This window comes from Erythrolamprus reginae, chromosome 4 (assembly GCF_031021105.1).
Source record: "Erythrolamprus reginae isolate rEryReg1 chromosome 4, rEryReg1.hap1, whole genome shotgun sequence".
NCBI lineage: Eukaryota > Metazoa > Chordata > Lepidosauria > Squamata > Dipsadidae > Erythrolamprus > Erythrolamprus reginae.
The window spans coordinates 36425210-36443959 of record NC_091953.1 but is presented as its reverse complement, the minus strand read 5'-3'; the positions used below and the strand labels follow the sequence as shown (position 1 = coordinate 36443959).

Below are 18750 nucleotides of genomic sequence, written 5' to 3'. Positions count from 1 at the left end.
GGAGGAGGGGAGTGAAAAAAAAGACGTAGCTGGGACCGCTCCTGACCCTCCAGTTTTTTTCTCAAGGTGACACACCACCCAAGTTATGCTCGGGTTTTTGGCGAATTTTGACACACCAAGCTCAAAAGGTTGCCCATCACTGACTTAGGGCAAACAAAAATGTAAGAATTTTGCAAGAAGGTTGTTTGTTTCAATATGTAGGAATTAGCAATAGTATCTAAAAAGTGGTGCTGTAATTAAAGAATGCTGTTTTCATCTGACATATATACCATACTGTATTTATATATTTTCATTTCTCATAGATCTCCTTATACGATGTTGTAACATTTGATGTGGAAAGCGTTTAAAAGGGAATTTTCATTTGATTGTACATTGTAAATAAGCTAAAGCTAATGGCCTGAATATATGTCATACTTCCAATTAGACACTTTACATAAATGTACTGTATATATAAACCTAATAGGAAATTGGAAATCAGCCTTACAGTGGTATTTGTTATATTACGTTAGTCATTTATGGGAAATTTCACATATGCAAAATCATAGGGTTTTGCATTATATGCACACATATAGCCATTTTAATTGGCTTAGATTAAAAATCTTTTAAAAAAAATAACTAGAATTTTAAGCAGACAAGTTTCAGAAGACTCAGTACTATCTATCAAGCCTAAGTTATTTTATTTCACTAGGCACCGGGAAGTTAGCTGAAATGGTTTTTCTGCTTATTTTATGACATCACTTGATGCTGTTTGACATTTTAGATAGTTGAACTAAGTATATAGTTATTTATAATGTTAATCTATTAATACTGTTAATAAATATATACAGTATAATTATAACGCAACATTAAAGCATGCAGATTTTATCTGCATTATTAAATGCGCCTGCACAATTCAGTTGGAAGAACTTGGGTTTCAATTCTAGTCGTAAACCAAGAGTAGAAATGAATGCTATAACTGATAACTGCAAAACATACAGAGTTACTTTCTGTTTTACCTGGGCCTGGCACTGTCAGAAATAGACACATTTTTGATCATAAGCAAAATCTATTGGTAACAATCCACTTGTTATTTCTAAGGAATTTCATGCTGGCGGCCTCTCTCTAATGAGCTGTAGATAGGAAAACCCAGGTTATGAGCCAGAGGGCTATAAATCTTAGTTGTTTTAAATTTTTATGGCAGATTGGACCAAACCTACGGTTCAGGAAATAGGTGCAATACATCACATAGGCATGAAGGGAAAGGATTGGAATTCAGAAAGTCCTTTCACCTTTGATTCTCTAGCAGCCATGCTGAGGAACATTGTTGGCCACAACTACTTTCCCTTAGAAAGTGCCTTATATACTGGCATTATACACTATTAACAACAAGAACCCCTTTTCAGACATTCCTGTCTAGACCACATTCTTCTGAGTCTTGCATCTAACAAAGAGTCGTCCTTCTCTAATTCCCTATTGTCGTCTGACTCACTAAGTCCCATAGCTGGGGGTGATAAAGTCTCTGGTGGTTCCTCAATCTCCAATTCCCCTTACTCGCGCTCACAGACTCAGATGGCAAGAACACTGGCCTGTGATGCCACTACACACCCATCTCCTGGTCCTCAAAATCCGTGACCAGCTGAGCCAGACATGGGCCACTCACACTTAGTTCCTGTTATCAAAACACATTTCTACCAAGAAAAGACTATTAAATTATGTGCTATCAGGAACTGTGTCTGTTATAACCACATGCTACCCCCATAGCTTTCAAATATGAAAAATAGCAAATACGGTAAGTATTAACAGCAGCAGAATGAAGCTTAAAGGACAAGAAGTAACAGAGGGAAGATCATTAATGTGATACAACCTAGAATTTAGAAAAAATGTCCTGATAGTGAGAACAATTCATGAGTGGAATGGCTTGCATCCAGAAGTTGTAGGTGCTCCATCACTCAATATTTTCAAAAAAAGAGGATGGAGAACCATTGGTATAGGTTCCCCTGCAAGCAATGTTCCCTCTAATTTTTTTTCAGTGTGGGCGGAAAAGTATAGTGTCTGAGCGAAAGTCCCTTTGGGACTGGGCGGCATAGATAAATAAATAAATAAATTCCCTTCTTTTTTTATTAAAATAAATTAATAATAAAACAAAACCAAAATCTATTACTATTATTATCTTCTCTTTTTCCATCCCTGTCTCCTCCCCCATTGTGTGTGTGTGTGAACTCTTGAACCATTTCCAATTAGAGGTGAGCTATTGGAAATGGTTCAAGAGTTCACACACACACACATACACAAACGGCTGGGGTTATTTTTCTGTTATTATTTGGGTGCTTTTTACCATATGCTTTAAATCAAGAGTCATTTCTCTCTCTTTCTCTTTCCCCCTCTTGCTCTCTCTGTCTTTCTCTCTATTGCTTTCTTTCTCTTCTCTCTTGTTATCTCTCTCTTCCCCCTGTCATCTCTCTCTCTTTCTCTCTTGTTTTCTCTATCTATTGCGTTCTTTCTCTTCTCTCTCTTGCTATCTCTCTCCCCCTTTCATCTCTCTCTTTCTCTTGTTTTCTTTCTCTCTCTCTATTGCTTTCTTTCTCTTCTCTCTCTTGCTATCTCTCTCTCCCCCCCTTTCTCTCTTTCTCTCAGCAACAGCGTGGGGCCGAGAAGCCAGGGGCGCGTTTGGCCAGAGGCACCGTGGGGAGGCAGGGGCAGCCGCGGCTCCCTTTCCTCCTACTGCCGCACCTCCCCGCCCCCCTGCGGGCTGGCAGGGAGATGGGGAGCGCGCGGCCATGGAAAAGGCTGCGCGGGGGGGTATTTTGGGGTGCGTGCACGCGCATGCGCAATCTTACAGGGAACGGTGCCTGCAAGAGCAGGGAGTTTGAGTAGAAAGCCTCCCACCCTGTATTCACACACAAATTTCTTCAGTCCATTCGGGCAGGTATTTTACTCACATGAGTTGTAAAGAATCACATAAAAGAATGAATACAAAGAATATGTGGAAGTATAAAATCTATACATCACCTGTTCTCACAAATTCAGCCCTTAGAGTACCATAGTTACAGAATAAAAAATAATTTACATATAATTTGTATAAATAAAAACATTAGGAATGGAGTAAGGCACAAGAGCAAATTTCTATGGAATTGAAATTAAACATAATTTTATCTTACACAGTTGTGATTGTCATGACTAAATTTACCAGTGAGCTAACTTAAAATATTGTGTATCTAGCAACATTATACACAATTGTCTTTTGACTTATACATTCACAACACATTTAAAAGTCCATAAAACTGGGCTATTGCATATTAAAGGATATTCCATTTTGTCATCACTACAGTGCTGATAAATACAGTATAAAACAGCACTTTTTCATGTGCTTTCTTGATGCGTAATTAAACATGGTAAAAAGGAAAAGGCATTTGCAATGTAATACAGTTTTGTGTTCAATACTTTTCTTTGTATGTAAGGTCACTAATCAATTCAAATATATACATTTCGAGAAAAAGAATTACAAGATTAAGTACCTTTAATTCTAAGCTAAACACATAATTTGAACTTTTAAAATGATCAGCTCATTAACAATAATTTAAATCTCAGTCTGCATCAAGCAGCAATTTGGTTTTTAATTTTTTGCCACATTTTAATGTAATTGATAACAGAATTCACAATTTAAAAGCTACCAGGGTATTTTCTTAAGGCATAGAAGTACAGTGGTACCTCTACTTAAGAACGCCTCTACTTAAGAACTTTTCTAAATAAGAAACGGGTGTTCAAGATTTTTTTGCCTCTTCTTAAGAACCATTTTCTACTTAAGAACCCAAGCCATGAAAAATTACCCAGGAAATTTGAGAGCGGCACGAAGGTCCGGCCAGTTTCTTAGTGTTCCCCCTCGGTTTCATTCTCTGGCGCAGTTTATGGGAGGCAGCCTTCCACCGGGTGTATGGGAGGCACATGCTCCTCCTCCGTTTATTTTTTTTAAGGCTTAAAGTTTTGGAATTCTTTTGATTCCCTTCACCTCACCTTCTTCCTTCAGCAGTGACTGTCTTCCTCCTCCTCTTCCTCCCACCCAAATTCCGAGCTTTTATTTCTTTCCTAATGGGTTTGCATGCATTATTTGCTTTTACATTGATTCCTATGGGAAAAATTGCTTCTACTTACAAACTTTTCTACTTAAGAACCTGGTCACGGAAAGAATTAAGTTCTTAAGTAGAGGTACCACTGTGTTTTAAAACATTTGGAAAAAACAAGCTGTACATTTATAAATGTATAAAATTCTGACCTGTATTTGCAAATGTATGCACAATATATTGATATGCTTATTATACCTTTCAGTATAAAAAAAATCATCTTCAAGGCCTAGTTTTATTACTGTGGGAGACAGCCACAATAGGATGAGTAGGTGGGTTATTTTTTATAAACTATATTCTTATCTGAAAAGATTACATCTGCAGCTAATAAATCCTCTGTAAAACTTCCTGTGGTCTAATATTAATATAACATTATTTATATTAAAGTTTGAATGTCTTAAATCACACACGCCTGCTCAAATTAGCCTGCAATGTAGATTGATTCTTATGCCCATGTTGCTTATGGGAAACTTGAGGCTGAAAAGGAAAACTACCTAGTGAATATGTAAGAGGACCAAACCTGAAATCCATCATTTACTAGCAAGCAAGAGAAGTGTTTTCTTTGGGAAAGAAAAATAAGAAGCTCTAGCAAATTACAGCGTTAGGGAATCTGTGTATATCTGATAAATGAAAAATACTGTACTAGATAGTATTTCACATGAACAGAAGAGCAGCATTTAAATGAAGTTACTCTCTTGAATGACCAGAAAAGAATGATTAACATTATATGGTTTTTCTGGTACCTCTTGTTCACTAATTTATTTATATTAATTTGTTTATTCATTGCAGAGATCAATTTCAGGTTTGTATAAATACAGTGGTACCTCATGATACGAATCCCTTGTCTTACGAACAACCCGAGATACGAACCCGGGGTTCAGAAAATTTCTGCATCTTCTTACGAACTTTTTCCTTCTTACAAACCCGCTGCCGCCGCCGCCAAAAAGCCCTGCCACCTGGCTGTCACTTTTTGAAACAGCCGGGGGGCTTCTCAGCGTCCTCCCGAACGCCAAACCCGAACTTCCAGGTTCGGCATTCGGGAGGCCGCCGAGAAGCCCCCCGGCTGTTTTAAAAGGTGACAGCCGGGTGGTGGGGCTTCTCAGCGGCCTCCCGAACCCGAACTTTTGCCGAACTTCCGGGTTCGGCATTCGGGAAGCCGCTGAGAAGCCCCGCCACCCGGCTGTCGTCTTTTGAAACAGCCGGGGGGCTTCTCGGCGGCCTCCCGAATGCTGAACCCGGAAGTTTGGGTTTGGCGTTCGGGTTCAGGACACTGGGAAGGCCCCCCCGGCTGTTTTAAAAGGTGACAGCCGGGCGGCGGCATTTTTTTGCGTTTTTTTTTCCGTTGCACGGATTAATTGATTTTACATTGTTTCCTATGGGAAACAATGTTTCGTCTTATGATCTTTTCGTCTTACGAACCTGCCCTGGGAACCAATTAGGTTCGTAAGACGAGGTATTACTGTACTTACTAAAAAGCACAGTTTCGTGTTTAGTTTGCTTTACAGTAATATGAATATCCTTATGAATTTTTAATCAGACTGTTAGTAGTATCACTGGCTTCAAAAAGTAATAAGAATTATCTTTCTTCGGTCCATCAGCCCTATGGAGCACAGAATGATTATCGATGAGACTAAATTCACACTAATAAGGCACAGATTAAAGTTTTTATGCCTATCAGGGAATTCAGCGCCCATCAGTAATGAATTACAAGTTTTTCATAGCCTGTACAAGAAAGCAATAGTTGTATATTGGCCCCCTCAAAAGAGCAACACACATTATTCTGGGTCTATAATCTCATAGTTTTCTTCAATACAAGTTTGTCCTTTTCTCTCTACCAATTTAATCTGTAGAAAACTCTTAACTTATATCTTCTTTATTTTCTGTGGAGTGTGACATATTCTGTGGTACCTGGTATACCAATTCATTTGAAAGGCCCAGTCCTGGCATCCCCTTAGGTGTATCGTAGAGTACGTGTGTGGTTGATAATGAACTATCTGCCCTGGAAAGAAGTTTATTATAAGTTCCCACTAATGGAGGAGCTTGGTTCCCTGAAGCTTTGAAGGTAGATATAGAAGCAATGCCTGGAGGAGGTGCAGGATGCCCTGACAAATCCATCACTATTGGTGTGGCATATTCTGGTCCAGTAACTGGGAGCGGTTCAGTGTAGGCGTGATATATTTCTTGTTCTGAGGTGGTACAAGAATCCGTATCTGCAGAACTTGCTTCCTTTCCTTCTTCGTGTTTAAAAGTCGACTTTTGATGAAGTGTGCCGACAATTCCTCCTACAAGTGGTTGTGCATACTCTGTTGAAAAGGTAAAAGTGAATTTCTAAACCTCTCAAAATACAGAAAAAAGCCACTACAGTGTTCCCTCGATTTTCGCGGGTTCGAAATTCACGAATAACCTATACCAAGGTTTTTCAAAAAATATTAATTAAAAAAATACTTCACGGCTTTTTTTCTATACCATGGTTTTTCCCACCCGATGATGTCATATATCATCACCAAACTAAGTTTTGCAAATAAATAACAAAAAAAATAATTATTGTTAATAAATAATTATGTTTATAAATATCAGGATCACTAAGTGTCTTATTCAATGGTGAGTACCAGTAATAATGGTGAGTAAATGGTTGTTAAGGGAATGGGAAATGGTAATTTAGGGGTTTAAAGTCTTAAGGGATGGCTTGTGATACTGTCCATAGCCAAAAATGGTGTATTTACTTCCGCATCGCTACTTCGCAGAAATTCGACTTTCGCGGGTGGTCTCGGAAGACCCGTTGTACCTACCTGAACGGTCTTCTCGATGCACTGGAAGGAGAGTCCAACATGGGTAATAAACCAATCCTATTGGTAGAGACTGAGTTATAATTAGCATAATAATAGCTACCGCCCCCTTACTGCTCCCATGAGCCCCAGTTTTAAAAACGAGGAAAAAATGTAAGAGGATAACCAAATTTTATTAACACAACTAACTGCAACTCCCATCTCCGACGTCTCTGAACTTCAACTAGTCGGGTGGGTTTGGACTCTCCTTCCAGTGCATCGAGAAGCCCGTTCAGGTAGGTACAACGGGTCTTCTCCACTGCATCTGGAAGGAGAGTCCAACATGGGATATACCAAAGATTTACTGCCCATGGGAGGGAGAAGGTCTGGACTGGGACGTTGGAGATGCACACACTTTCTGTAGCACCCGTCTACCAAACGCTGCCTCAGCAGACGCAAATGAGTCCAACTTGTAGTGCTTAATAAATGTCGTAGGTGCCGCCCAGGTAGCAGCTCTGCAAATGTCCTCTATAGAGGCCTGTGTCGTCCAGGCCGCCGATGTGGCCGCACTTCTGGTTGAATGAGCTGTTAAGCCCTGCGGAGGGTCGTGACCTCCCGCTCTGTAGGCTTCCAGGATGCATTCCTTCAGCCAGCGGCTTATTGATTTGGAAGATAGTCCAAGTCCCATTCTGTGTTGAGCAAAGGAAACAAACAAGGTCTCCGACTTCCTGAATTCTGCCGTTCTCCTGATATAAATCTTTATAGCGCGTTGTACGTCGACCTTATGCCATCTTAATTCGGATGGATGGTCTCCATGTGTGCAGAAGTCCGGTAATATAAGTTCCTGTTTCCTGTGAAATAGGGTATTCACCTTGGGAACGAACGACGGATCCAAACGGAGCACCACTCTATCAGGGTAAAATATACATAAGTCCGGTCTCACGGAGAGTGCTGAAATCTCTGACACCCTGCGTGCCGAGGTGACCGCTACTAAGAAGGCTGTCTTCAAGGAAAGGAGCCTAAGTGGAATTGATCTCAAAGGCTCAAATGGCGGATTTGTCAAGGCCTTAAGTACTAGTGATAGATCCCATGAGGGAAATCTTCGTACCGGTGGTGTATGTGAATTTGAGGCTCCACGTATAAAGTCTCTTACCCACGAATGGTGAGCTAGCGAACGAGCCTCTGGTATTTGAATCATGGTGGAAAGCGCTGCCACCTGTCTCCTCAATGTGTTAGGAGCCAGTCCCCGGTCTATTCCTGCCTGCATGAATTCCAGCACCGTAATTACCGATGCCCCCGTGGGATTCTTGCCCTCCTTGTCGCAAAAGGTGCAGAAGGCCGCCCACGTGGCCTGGTATATCCTGGAGGTCGAGGGACGCCGAGCAGCCTGAATGGTATCGATGACCTTCTCCGGCAGGTCTTGATGTCTCAACCTGTGCCTTTCAAGTGCCAGACGGTTAGTTGTAGCCACTGAGGATCCGGGTGTAGCAGGTTCCCCTGGCTGAGGGTGACGATGTTGTCTGGCATCCTCCATGGTGGTTCTAATGACAGAGCCATCAGGTCGGCAAACCACGGCCGACGGGGCCAGTGTGGCACCACCATCAGGACCTCTGCCCTTTCCTGGAGAATCTTTTCTATGACCCTTGGTATCAGGTTCACTGGGGGAAATGCGTACAGTAGTCCTGTCGGCCAAGCTGACCGTAGGGCATTGACCCCTTCTGATCCCGGTTCCGGGAAATGTGAATAGAACCTTGGGGTCTGCGCATTCCGGCGAGTGGCGAACAGGTCTACAGATGGAGTCCCAAACCTGTGCGATATCTGTTGAAAGAGGACCGGATCCAGCCTCCACTCTGATGGGTCTAGTGTAGTCCTGCTGAGCCAGTCTGCCTGGGTGTTGGTGGTCCCGGCTATATGCTCTGTGGATAAGGACGCTAGGTGAAGTTCGGCCCAATCGAACAGGTTCGCCGTCTCGTCCATGAGGCGGCGCGACCTCGTACCCCCTTGATGGTTCAAGTGGGCTCTGGTCGCCACATTGTCCGTAAGCACTAGTATGTGTTTGTCCTGGACAATAGCGTGGAAGGCTTGGAGAGCCAGGAAGACCGCTCTGAGCTCGAGGAAGTTGATGTTTATAGGTGTCAATTCCTCTACCGACCACTTGCCCTGCGCCATGTGGGGGCCGATGTGAGCTCCCCAACCGTACAGGCTGGCGTCTGTAGTGAGGATCATCTTGTCTTGTGTTTGAAAGGAGGAACCTCTGAGTATTGCGGGTGATGTCCACCATCTCAGGGAAAACCTGACTTGCCGTGGGATACGTGTCTGCCGATGTGAGTGACTCACCTTGGCCCTTTGTGCCGGTAGTAAGAACCACTGTAGGTCTCGGATATGGTGTCTGGCCCAAGGCACAATCCCTATAGCCGAGACTAGGGTTCCCAACACCTTTGACAACAGTGACATGGGAACCCGTCTGTGTTGGTTGAGTTCGTCTATCAACCGTCGTATATTTGCGATCCTTTCTGGGGAGAGTGAGACTGAGCTCGACAAGGTGTCTATGACCGCTCCCAGGTGCAAAAGACTGGTATTGGGGACCAATTGGCTCTTTTCCAGATTGATGGTAAAGCCATGACCCTCCAATGTCCGTATGGTCTGGTTTAGGTCCTTGTTTGCCTGCGCTGGCGACCTGGACAGTATGATGATGTCGTCCAGGTACGCCATCAGTCTGATGGATTGAGATCGCAGGTGTGCCGTCAGGGCATCCAGGAGCTTGGTAAAAGTCCGTGGGGCTGACGAAAGGCCGAATGGCATGGCCTTGTATTGGTAGTGCATCCCCTCTGAACAAAACCGTAGGTACTTCCGGTGTGCCGTGTGTATGGGGACGTGTAGGTACGCTTCCTTTAAGTCGATAGACGTTAGCAGATCGTGTGATCTGATTGAGGTCAAAATAGTTTGCAGCGAATGCATGCGAAAACGCCAGTATTTTATGAAGAGGTTGAGTTGTTTTAGGTTGAGAATCAACCTGCAGCCTCCCGAGGCTTTGGGGACAATGAAGATCCTTGAGTAAAATCCTTTCCCCTGCTCTTGTTGTGGAACCGGTTCTATTGCTTGAATCTCCAGCAAATGAGCGATTTCGTTTTGTAGTCGCTGTTTGTCTTGAGGCTTCCTGACTTGCGGGCAGTGTATAAACCGGCTGGGGGGTAAGCCCACAAATTCCAGGCATAGCCCCCCTGCCACCGTAGCTCTGACCCATTGGTCTGTGGTGGTGGCGTACCAGGAGGCGTGGAAGTGCTGGAGCTTCCCGCCGAGTGGAAACTGGGTGGCAGAGTCACTTCGAGCGGCGGAAACCCCTCTGGTTGTTCCCTCGAAAGGGCCGTCTCGAACCTTGGTAACCTCTGGGTCGATCTTGGAATGACCCCCGGTCGCTTCTGAAGGTCTGGTTTGAGAACTGACCTTACGTGTACGGTCTGTGGCTCTGGCCTGCTCCTGCGGTGTTGTCCCAGCGGGGTGTTTGGCGCCTTGTATATGGTGCCGACCTCCGGTCCTGCCGCCTGCCTGCTCTGGGTAGGACCTTCCTCTTGTCCTTGTCCTCAATGAGGACTTTGTCCAGAATATCTCCAAAGAGCATAGATCCTTGAAATGGGGCTGATGCCAGTCTCCATTTGGACTTCAGATCGGCAGGCCAATGACGGAGCCACAGGAGACGGCGGGCTGCAAGTGTAGTGGCCATGCCCCTGCTGGAAAACTTTGCTGCGTGCAGCGTGGCATCTGCGGAAAATTCCGCCGCGGCTCGCAGTTTAGCTAGGTCCTGACGTAGTCTGCCGTCCTCTGGTCCCATGCGAGATTGCATCTCTTGTATCCACCGGAGGGAAGCCCTGTTGATAAATGAAGCAGCCGCTGCTGCTCTGAATCCCCAGCTTGCCATCTGGTGTCCCTTCTTCAGAAGTATCTCTGCCTTCCGGTCCTCCGGTTTTAGGCTCTCTCCTGTTTCAGAGGGTACCAGGGCGCTGGAGACCAAGGTCACTACCGGTTGGTCTATGGGTGGGAACTCCAGGAGTTTCTCCACCTCCTCATCGAACGTGTAAAATCGACGTTCCAGATTGGATGGGCCTTGAGCCGCAGCTGGATATTGCCAAGGGCGCTTGGCTCCTTGCAGGAAAATATTTGATGCCGGGAAATGCTCTGACTCAGGCTGGGATTCCTGTAGTAAGGCATCCGGGGTTTTTTCAGTATCCTCCGGTGTCTTGGTTGTACCTGGTAGGTTCATCACCTGTTTAGCCTTAAACAACAGAGTCCTGAACAAGGTTGGCTTAAACAGGCCTACCGGCTGAGGTTGTTCGGGAGTTGTTTCATCCTCAGAGAGCTCATACTCCCTATCACTGTCCTCTCCCATAAGTGGTTCCTCAGATAAGGACCCCAAGCCTGAGGGGGGCGGTGCTGACCAGACCTGTCCCGGTTGAGATGGTTGCTGAGCATATCTGTTGGCCCCGGCCGTTATGCCCTGTGAATAGACGTTTGCGATAAGGTCCTGCAAGTCTGGTGGCATGTCTTGCCAGGTGCTTGCCTGTGCCCTCAGTCCCGCCGCTGTGGGGGTGAACGTGGCTGTTGGGCCCAAGGAACTCCTTCCAGCTTGGCTAGCTGACCCCGGTCTGTTCCATGAGGGGCCTGGGGAAGACATGGTGTGAGGCAATATGGCTGATTGCCTATCTGGTGACCAGTCCCCTTCAGGTAGGCCAAAACTGTGCGTGGTGGCTTGGTCTGGTGTTGCCTGCCTCTGGCCCAGTGGTACTGTAGCTGGGGAGGCCTGTAAAGCTGCCTCCAGCTTCTTCTCAAGGGCCTTAATGCGTTTTTCGGCCTCCCTTATGGATGAGGCCGAAGCTGAGGCCTGTGAGGTCTTAGACTTCTCTTTAGCCTTCCCCTTGGGCTTTTCTTTGGCCATAGTAGGGGAGGCAGCCCTCTCGGGTCCCGCTTGCTCATCCATGTACTCATAGTAGTTGGAACTGAAGAACCGTTTGGGCCTGCAAGCTCGGGACACAGTAAATTTTGCTGGCTCAGAGTCAAGAAAAAGATGGCCACCGTCTTTCTGGCCAATTGCGCATGCGCACTGGGGCATATAGCCTCCTCGCGCCCACCAGCTGTCGGAGGACTTCCGGTTACCGCTCTTTTGGGTTGCACAAGTAGCAACCAAGATGGCGGCCCCCATGCCTTTCGCGGCTTTTTTCTCCCTTCCGGGGGGGGGCGTGGGGGGGAGCGCTGCGGCTTCCAGCCCCCTTTGCGGCCATAGCAGCTGTCTGCTGCTTCTCCGGCGGCGCGCTTGCCATTTCGCTGGTCTCGCCATCGATCCCGGCCGTACCAGCTTGCTCTGCTCGCCCTGCGGCTTCCTAGCCGCCGGCGGCTGCGGCAGCGGCTTGTTCGGCGGCTGCCGAACAGCTGAGAGGCGCAGCTCCGCTCTCTGCCTGGAGCCTCGCTACAGCGCCTTCAGGCTACCCAGTGGAGGGGGCGGACCCCTCCACCTTCAGCCGACAGCCCTGGTCTGACCACGGAGGTCAGGGACCCCAGGCTGGGTGCTCCTCTACGGGGTGTTCCCACGGAGGGAATACAAGACCCCTGAGGAGGATCGTTGGGAGTGCTGCCCGCGGAGGGCAGAGACCCCTTCTTCTGTTCATCTCTCTTCTGTGTTCCTTTCAACCTGAAAGACAAAGAACAAGATTAAACAGGTCAAATTCATCAATTTATTACAATTTCATTGTTACATATATGTAAAAATACAATAAAACTCCTAAGGAGCAAAACTCAGTATGTCTCTACTCTTAGACTGAGTTTTTAAAACTGGGGCTCATGGGAGCAGTAAGGGGGCGGTAGCTATTATTATGCTAATTATAACTCAGTCTCTACCAATAGGATTGGTTTATTACCCATGTTGGACTCTCCTTCCAGATGCAGTGGAGAACACATCCCCCACGAAAATCGAGGGAACACTGTACAGGACTTACAGCGTAAAATGGCAAGCTAATCACAAGGCACACTTTAAAAAAATAATCTCAGTAGTAGATAGGGATGACATTGAATCTGTACCTGAACCAAATTTGTCTTTGTGTCATCCTTTAACTTTGAAAGGAATCAAAAACTCTGGCACTGATTTTTAATAAAATTTTAATAACCTCAAGAATATCTATAGGGATAATACAGTATTTTTTTTAATAAGCCCACCACCACAGTACAATAAATCAGACTGATACTATTATTTAGGTTTAAGACTGGTCGCTTAGCAACCACTCAAAGTTCCAATGGACCTCCTCAGGGATACTTATGACCCAGATTTGAAGTTTCAACAGCTATCCCAACTCATGGCCACATGATCCCACTTCAGGCATTGTGCAACTGGTTCACATTTATGGCTAATGCACTTTCCTGTGATCATACATCCATAGAAACATAGAAACATAGAAGTCTGACGGCAGAAAAAAACCTCATGGTCCATCTAGTCTGCCCTTATACTATTTTATGTATTTTATCTTAGGATGGATATATGTTTATCCCAGGCATGTTTAAATTCAGTCACTGTGGATTTATCTACCACGTCTGCTGGAAGTTTGTTCCAAGGATCTACTACTCTTTCAGTAAAATAATATTTTCTCATGTTGTTTTTGATCTTTCCCCCAACTAACTTCAGATTGTGTCCCCTTCTTGTGTTCATTTCCCTAAAAATACTTCCCTCCTGGACCTTATTTAACCCTTTAACATATTTAAATGTTTCGATCATGTCCCCCCTTTTCCTTCTGTCCTCCAGACTATACAGATTGAGTTCATTAAGTCTTTCCTGATACGTTTTATGCTTAAGACCTTCCACCATTCTTGTAGCCCATCTTTGGACCCGTTCAATTTTGTCAATATCTTTTTGTAGGTGAGGTCTCCAGAACTGAACACAGTATTCCAAATGTGGTCTCACCAGCACTCTATGTAGCGTGATATCCATGATTTATTTATTTTTTTCTGTTTGAATTATTTTTTGTTGTGGGATTTACTTCTGATTTCTGTTAAAAAAAATTAAAAAACCCCATCCATTGTGGATAAAGGATTTGATTAACAATTGTCACATTTATTTTATGGCAGTTGCAAAAAATGGAGTAACATCAAGTGAAGTTACAAGAATGGCACAACTTACAGTGTTAATTCTGGGCTCAATTGATTGCAGGTCAAGGTCTACCTATACTTCAATTTTTTAAAATTGTTGCCACATTTAAAAAAAAAAAACTAGTTCTAAAGAAAGACTGGTTTTCCAACTTTCTCCAAGATGAAAAACCATATGACTGTAATTTCAACTGTGCTCTAAATCAAGTACCGTATTTTTCGCTCCATAAGACGCAGTTTTTTTCCTCCCAAAGTAGGATGAAAAATCAGCCACGTCTTATGGAGCGAAGATGCAGGCAGGGAGGGGGAGAGGCGCTGGAGCAGAGGGGGCGTGGCGATATACTCATCTGGAGACCGCCGCCTCTGTCGCCGCCTCTCCTCTTCCCAACCCCGAAGAGAGCCGCGCCTTTCGGCCTCCGAAAGTGCTGGGCTGGGGGACGCCTCCACCGCGCAGGTTTAGGAGGCGGAGCGGCACCGGAGGAGCGTTGGCGGCTCCGAGCCTTTGGGAAGGCTACGGGAATCGCTTCAGGAGGAAGACCCAAAACCCAGCCAGTCGCTCGCAGCCGGCCGCCGCCTGTGCAAAGTTTGGCTGCGAACTCGGCTGGCTAGCTGCTGTCTGGCCCCCTCCCCCCCGGAGGAGGGTCTCCCTTCGCACCACCAGCGGCGCTCCCCCCACCAGCCAGCCAGCCAAGCCCCGCACCCGCCGGAGCCGGCTCCTCGCTCTCCCCCCGCCGCCCGCCGCGTTTGCAGGAGGTGGGGAGGGTCGGGCGGCCCACCAAGGCCAGGAGGGACGCCACTGCCTCCCCCTTCCCTCTCTCCGCCCGCCGCTGCGCCTCCTGCTGAGCCCCCTCGGCCCCGCGCGGCGCCTGTCAGAGGAAGCTGCCCTGTCCCGGCCAGGATCCGGGGGCGAGGTCGTCGGGGTTTGAGGGGCCCTAAACCGCCCACAGCAGAAAAACAGAAAAAATAAGGGAGAAAGAGAGAGAAAGGAAGAGGAGAGATAGGGGGAGAGAGAAAGAGGGAGAGATAGAGAAGGAGAGAGAGAAAGAGAGAGATACAAAGAGAGTGAGTGAGAGAAGGAGAGATAAGAGAGAGAAAGAGGGACAGAGAGAAAGAAAGAGAGGGACAGAGAGAAAGAAAGAGAGGGACAGAGAGAAAGAAAGAGGGACAGAGAGAAAGAAAGAGAAGAACAGAGAGAAAGAAAGAGAGGGTCAGAGAGAAAGAAAGAGAGGGACAGAGAGAAAGAAAGAGGGACAGAGAGAAAGAAAGAGAAGAACAGAGAGAAATAGAGGGACAGAGAAAGGGAGAGGAGAGATAGAAAGGGGGAGAGAGAAAGAGGGAGAGATAGAGAAGGAGAGAGAGAAAGAGAGAGATACAAAGAGAGTGAGTGAGAGAAGGAGAGATAAGAGAGAGAAAGAAAGAGGGACAGAGAGAAAGAAAGAGGGACAGAGAGAAAGAAAGAGAGGGACAGAGAGAAAGAAAGAGAGGGACAGAGAGAAAGAAAGAGGGACAGAGAGAAAGAAAGAGAGGGACAGAGAGAAAGAAAGAGAGGGACAGAGAGAAAGAAAGAGAGGGACAGAGAGAAAGAAAGAGGGACAGAGAGAAAGAAAGAGAGGGACAGAGAGAAAGAAAGAGAGGGACAGAGAAAGGAGAGAGAAAGAGAAAGAAAGGGAGAGAGAAAGAGGGAGAGATAGAAAGAAAGAAAGAAAGAAAGAGAGAGGGGGGCTTGTTTGTATATTTTCCCAATTCCCCTAGGGCAGTGTTATTGTAATAAATATTTTAGTCTACTTTTTGGCTCAAGATATTTTTTTTTCTATTTTCCTCCTCTAAAAACTAGGTGCGTCTTATCAGCAGGTGCGTCTTATAGAGTGAAAAATACAGTATTTTTTTATAACATCTGAAATTCTGTGGAAAAACCATAGCATTTAATTTGAATGTATATACCGTCTTTGAAATAGACAACATTTGCTGAAATAAATATAAAATGGGGAAGATGTACCTGCTGATTGACCTTGTAACACAGGAGTAACTTCTCTTGATCTAAGGCAATTAATTTCACTGCTGTTATAATGAACAGATGATTCTTCATGGTCTACAGATTTAGCAGGAAAAAATTGCTTCATTCCTTTCCACCAACCTGCAATAAGACATTAAAAAGGAACAATTCTCACCAATGACTTATAAGATATATTTATGAATCAAGCTATTTAAAACTCCATCATAAGTATTCAACTATTATAAGGACCTTTCTCTGCTGAACTAGCAATTTTGTAATAGGTTTCTACACATATTTTGAAATCATTTAAATCCTACAAAGATCCACAGTGACTACTACTGGGATTCTAAGCTCAGTTTAATTCTTTTCCTCCTTTATCAAAGCAGCTATTTATTTATTTGATTTTTATCTCTTTATTATTTTATACGAAACTCAAGGCAGTGAGCATACCTAATACAGTACTCCTTTCTCCTCCCATCTTCCTCACAATTACAATCCTGTGAGGTGGTTGCTATAGTTTAAACCAAGGATGTCCAACCTTGGAACTTTTAAGACTTGGGGACTTCCAACTTCCAGAATTCCCCAGCCAACAGAAGAATGGATGGAGAAAGTGACGGAGCTGGAAGAAGTGCAAAATTGAGTATTAATTAAAGAACATATCCATCTTTTTTTCCTATTTGGTAACAGCTTCTGAATCTTGTGCTTGAGTCAGGAAAAAAATGAACTCTTGACTGGATTAATATAGTTTGTAGCTATAGAAATAGCTAATACAGTAGTACCTCTAGATACGAGCTGCTCCACATGCGAGTATTCCAAGTTACGAGCCACGAGGGGAGAGAAATTTATTTTCGAGACCCGAGCTCAAATTCGGGATATGAGCCGAGCGTCCACTAGGTGGCGCAAGAATCCTTGCTTCTGGTTATGTCGGAGGGGAGAAACAAAGTCTAAAGCCATTTGTTCCAGATACGAGTTGTTCAACAAACGAGCTCCGTTCTGGAACGAATTAAACTCGTATCTAGAGGTACTACTGTACTTGCTAACTTGCTGAGCTGGTGAGTAAGAAATTGAGTAATTCTATTCTGAACTTTATTGCACTGTAAAAAAAATGGCTAATGCTCGCTCTTCCTTCCTTCCTCCCTCCCTCCCTCCCTCCCTCCCCCCTTCTATCCCTCTGACATTTTCCTATCATCTTTGTTTTAATCTGCATTTTATATCATTAAAAGTTTGAAGCTACATGACCCATGAGCTATACGGAAGCTCCCTCTACTTCCACCAGTCTATCCTGCTCCACAAGGAAAGCAATGTTAGGGGTGGGAAAGAAATGATAATCAACGATGCCTGAATATTAACTGAAATAAATCAGAACCTGAAAATGTTACACCAAAGTTTGTATCTAAAGTTACCTGCACGATCCCAATAAGGTATATCATATGTTCCTTCTGACTTTCTTTTTCTGAAAATGATGCCAAATAAAGAAAACATATATAATTAGTATTAACTTATTTAGGATAGAGTTAAGAGTATCACTGTTTAAAATAGGACTTTAAAATATTTGGCTGTAATATAACAAGAAGATAGCCTTTTTTGTGTGTAGCAGTGTTGTATAGCAGCAATGTTGTTTATTAAAGTATGCCATTCAACCACTATGTATTTTTAAATACAAATCTTCTGTAATCAATTGCCATTAATTGATTGTATCTCTTGTCACAATTCAAGGTGTTGGTTATCACCTATAAAGCCCTACATGGCTTAGGACCAGAATATTTACAGGACTGTCTCTTGCAGCATACCTCCCAACCACCGATTAGTCTACAGAGTTGGCCAATGCTGGTCGACGGGCCTGTGGGGGAGAGCCTTCTCTGTAGTAGCCCCAGATCTCTGGAACCAACTACCCCCCAAGATCCATACTGCCCCCACTCTATTTGCTTTCCGGAAAGCCTTGAAAACCTGGCTTTGCCGGCAGGCCTGAGGGCCGTGACAACTGACATCTCTTAATTCTGGCCTAAATAAGATTTGATTGGGATGTATGATACGATATGATTGTATTTGATAAGATTTAAGGGTTTTTAATATTATTAGCATTATAAATTGAATTTATATTGTTTTATTGTTGTAAGCATCCCTGAGCCCTTCAGGACTGGGCGGCACCCAAATGTATATATATATTTAATTAATTAATTAAAATTCATGCCCTAAATTTCCATCCTTTCCAACAGGAGATGAAGGCAATACACAAAGCAATTTATAAAAATTACCCTGAAATCTACGGCTAAGGTAGACTTGAGCCTTGGTGTTTCCAGGCCTAATCTAAATGTTTCTAAAAATTATTCTTAGCTGTAGTTATTTAATTAAAAAACCTGCAACACGATTATTGTTATTATTTGAAGAGGATTAGTTGAATTCTTGGGGGTGGGTGGGTGTTAATGAATCCTCCCCCCCTCCATTTCATCTTTACATACTCATTGGGCATTCTTAGCAATCTTCCTGTTTGAACCTGCAGCTCCTCAGATATATTAATCCCACAACTCTATCTAAAAATTCTTAAACCTGCAGCCACAATATATTGTTAGTACAAGGTACATGGTTGTTAGGGTTTGCCATTGTAAACTACCTATTGTAGTCTCTTGTACTATCGCTTTAAATATTTTGGGCTGGTTCGCCATAAGAGGGCGCCAGTACTCCTTCCCTCAATGATGCTTTATCGCTCATTCGCTTTTGCTTTGCCTTGAGGGGAGAGTGTATTTGCTTAGTGCTTATTAGAGTGTATTTGCTT

General features: G+C 44.4%; 1 protein-coding gene across 2 annotated transcripts in view; it reads right to left on the bottom strand.

Moving 5' to 3' along the window:
• Positions 1-2892: 2892 nt before the first annotated feature.
• DCBLD2 (discoidin, CUB and LCCL domain containing 2) overlaps positions 2893-18750 on the bottom strand; it is a 43162-nt gene continuing 27304 nt past the window's right edge. The window contains exons 13-15 of one of the 2 annotated variants that reach the window (XM_070750046.1): positions 17381-17430; positions 15981-16118; positions 2893-6400 (exon numbers count right to left, since the gene is read on the bottom strand). In XM_070750046.1, coding sequence (XP_070606147.1) covers positions 5955-6400; positions 15981-16118; positions 17381-17430 — 634 coding nt within the window. In that variant the 3' untranslated portion in view covers positions 2893-5954. The remainder of the gene's footprint in view (positions 6401-15980; positions 16119-17380; positions 17431-18750) is intronic. The other variant, XM_070750045.1, reaches the window with a different exon arrangement.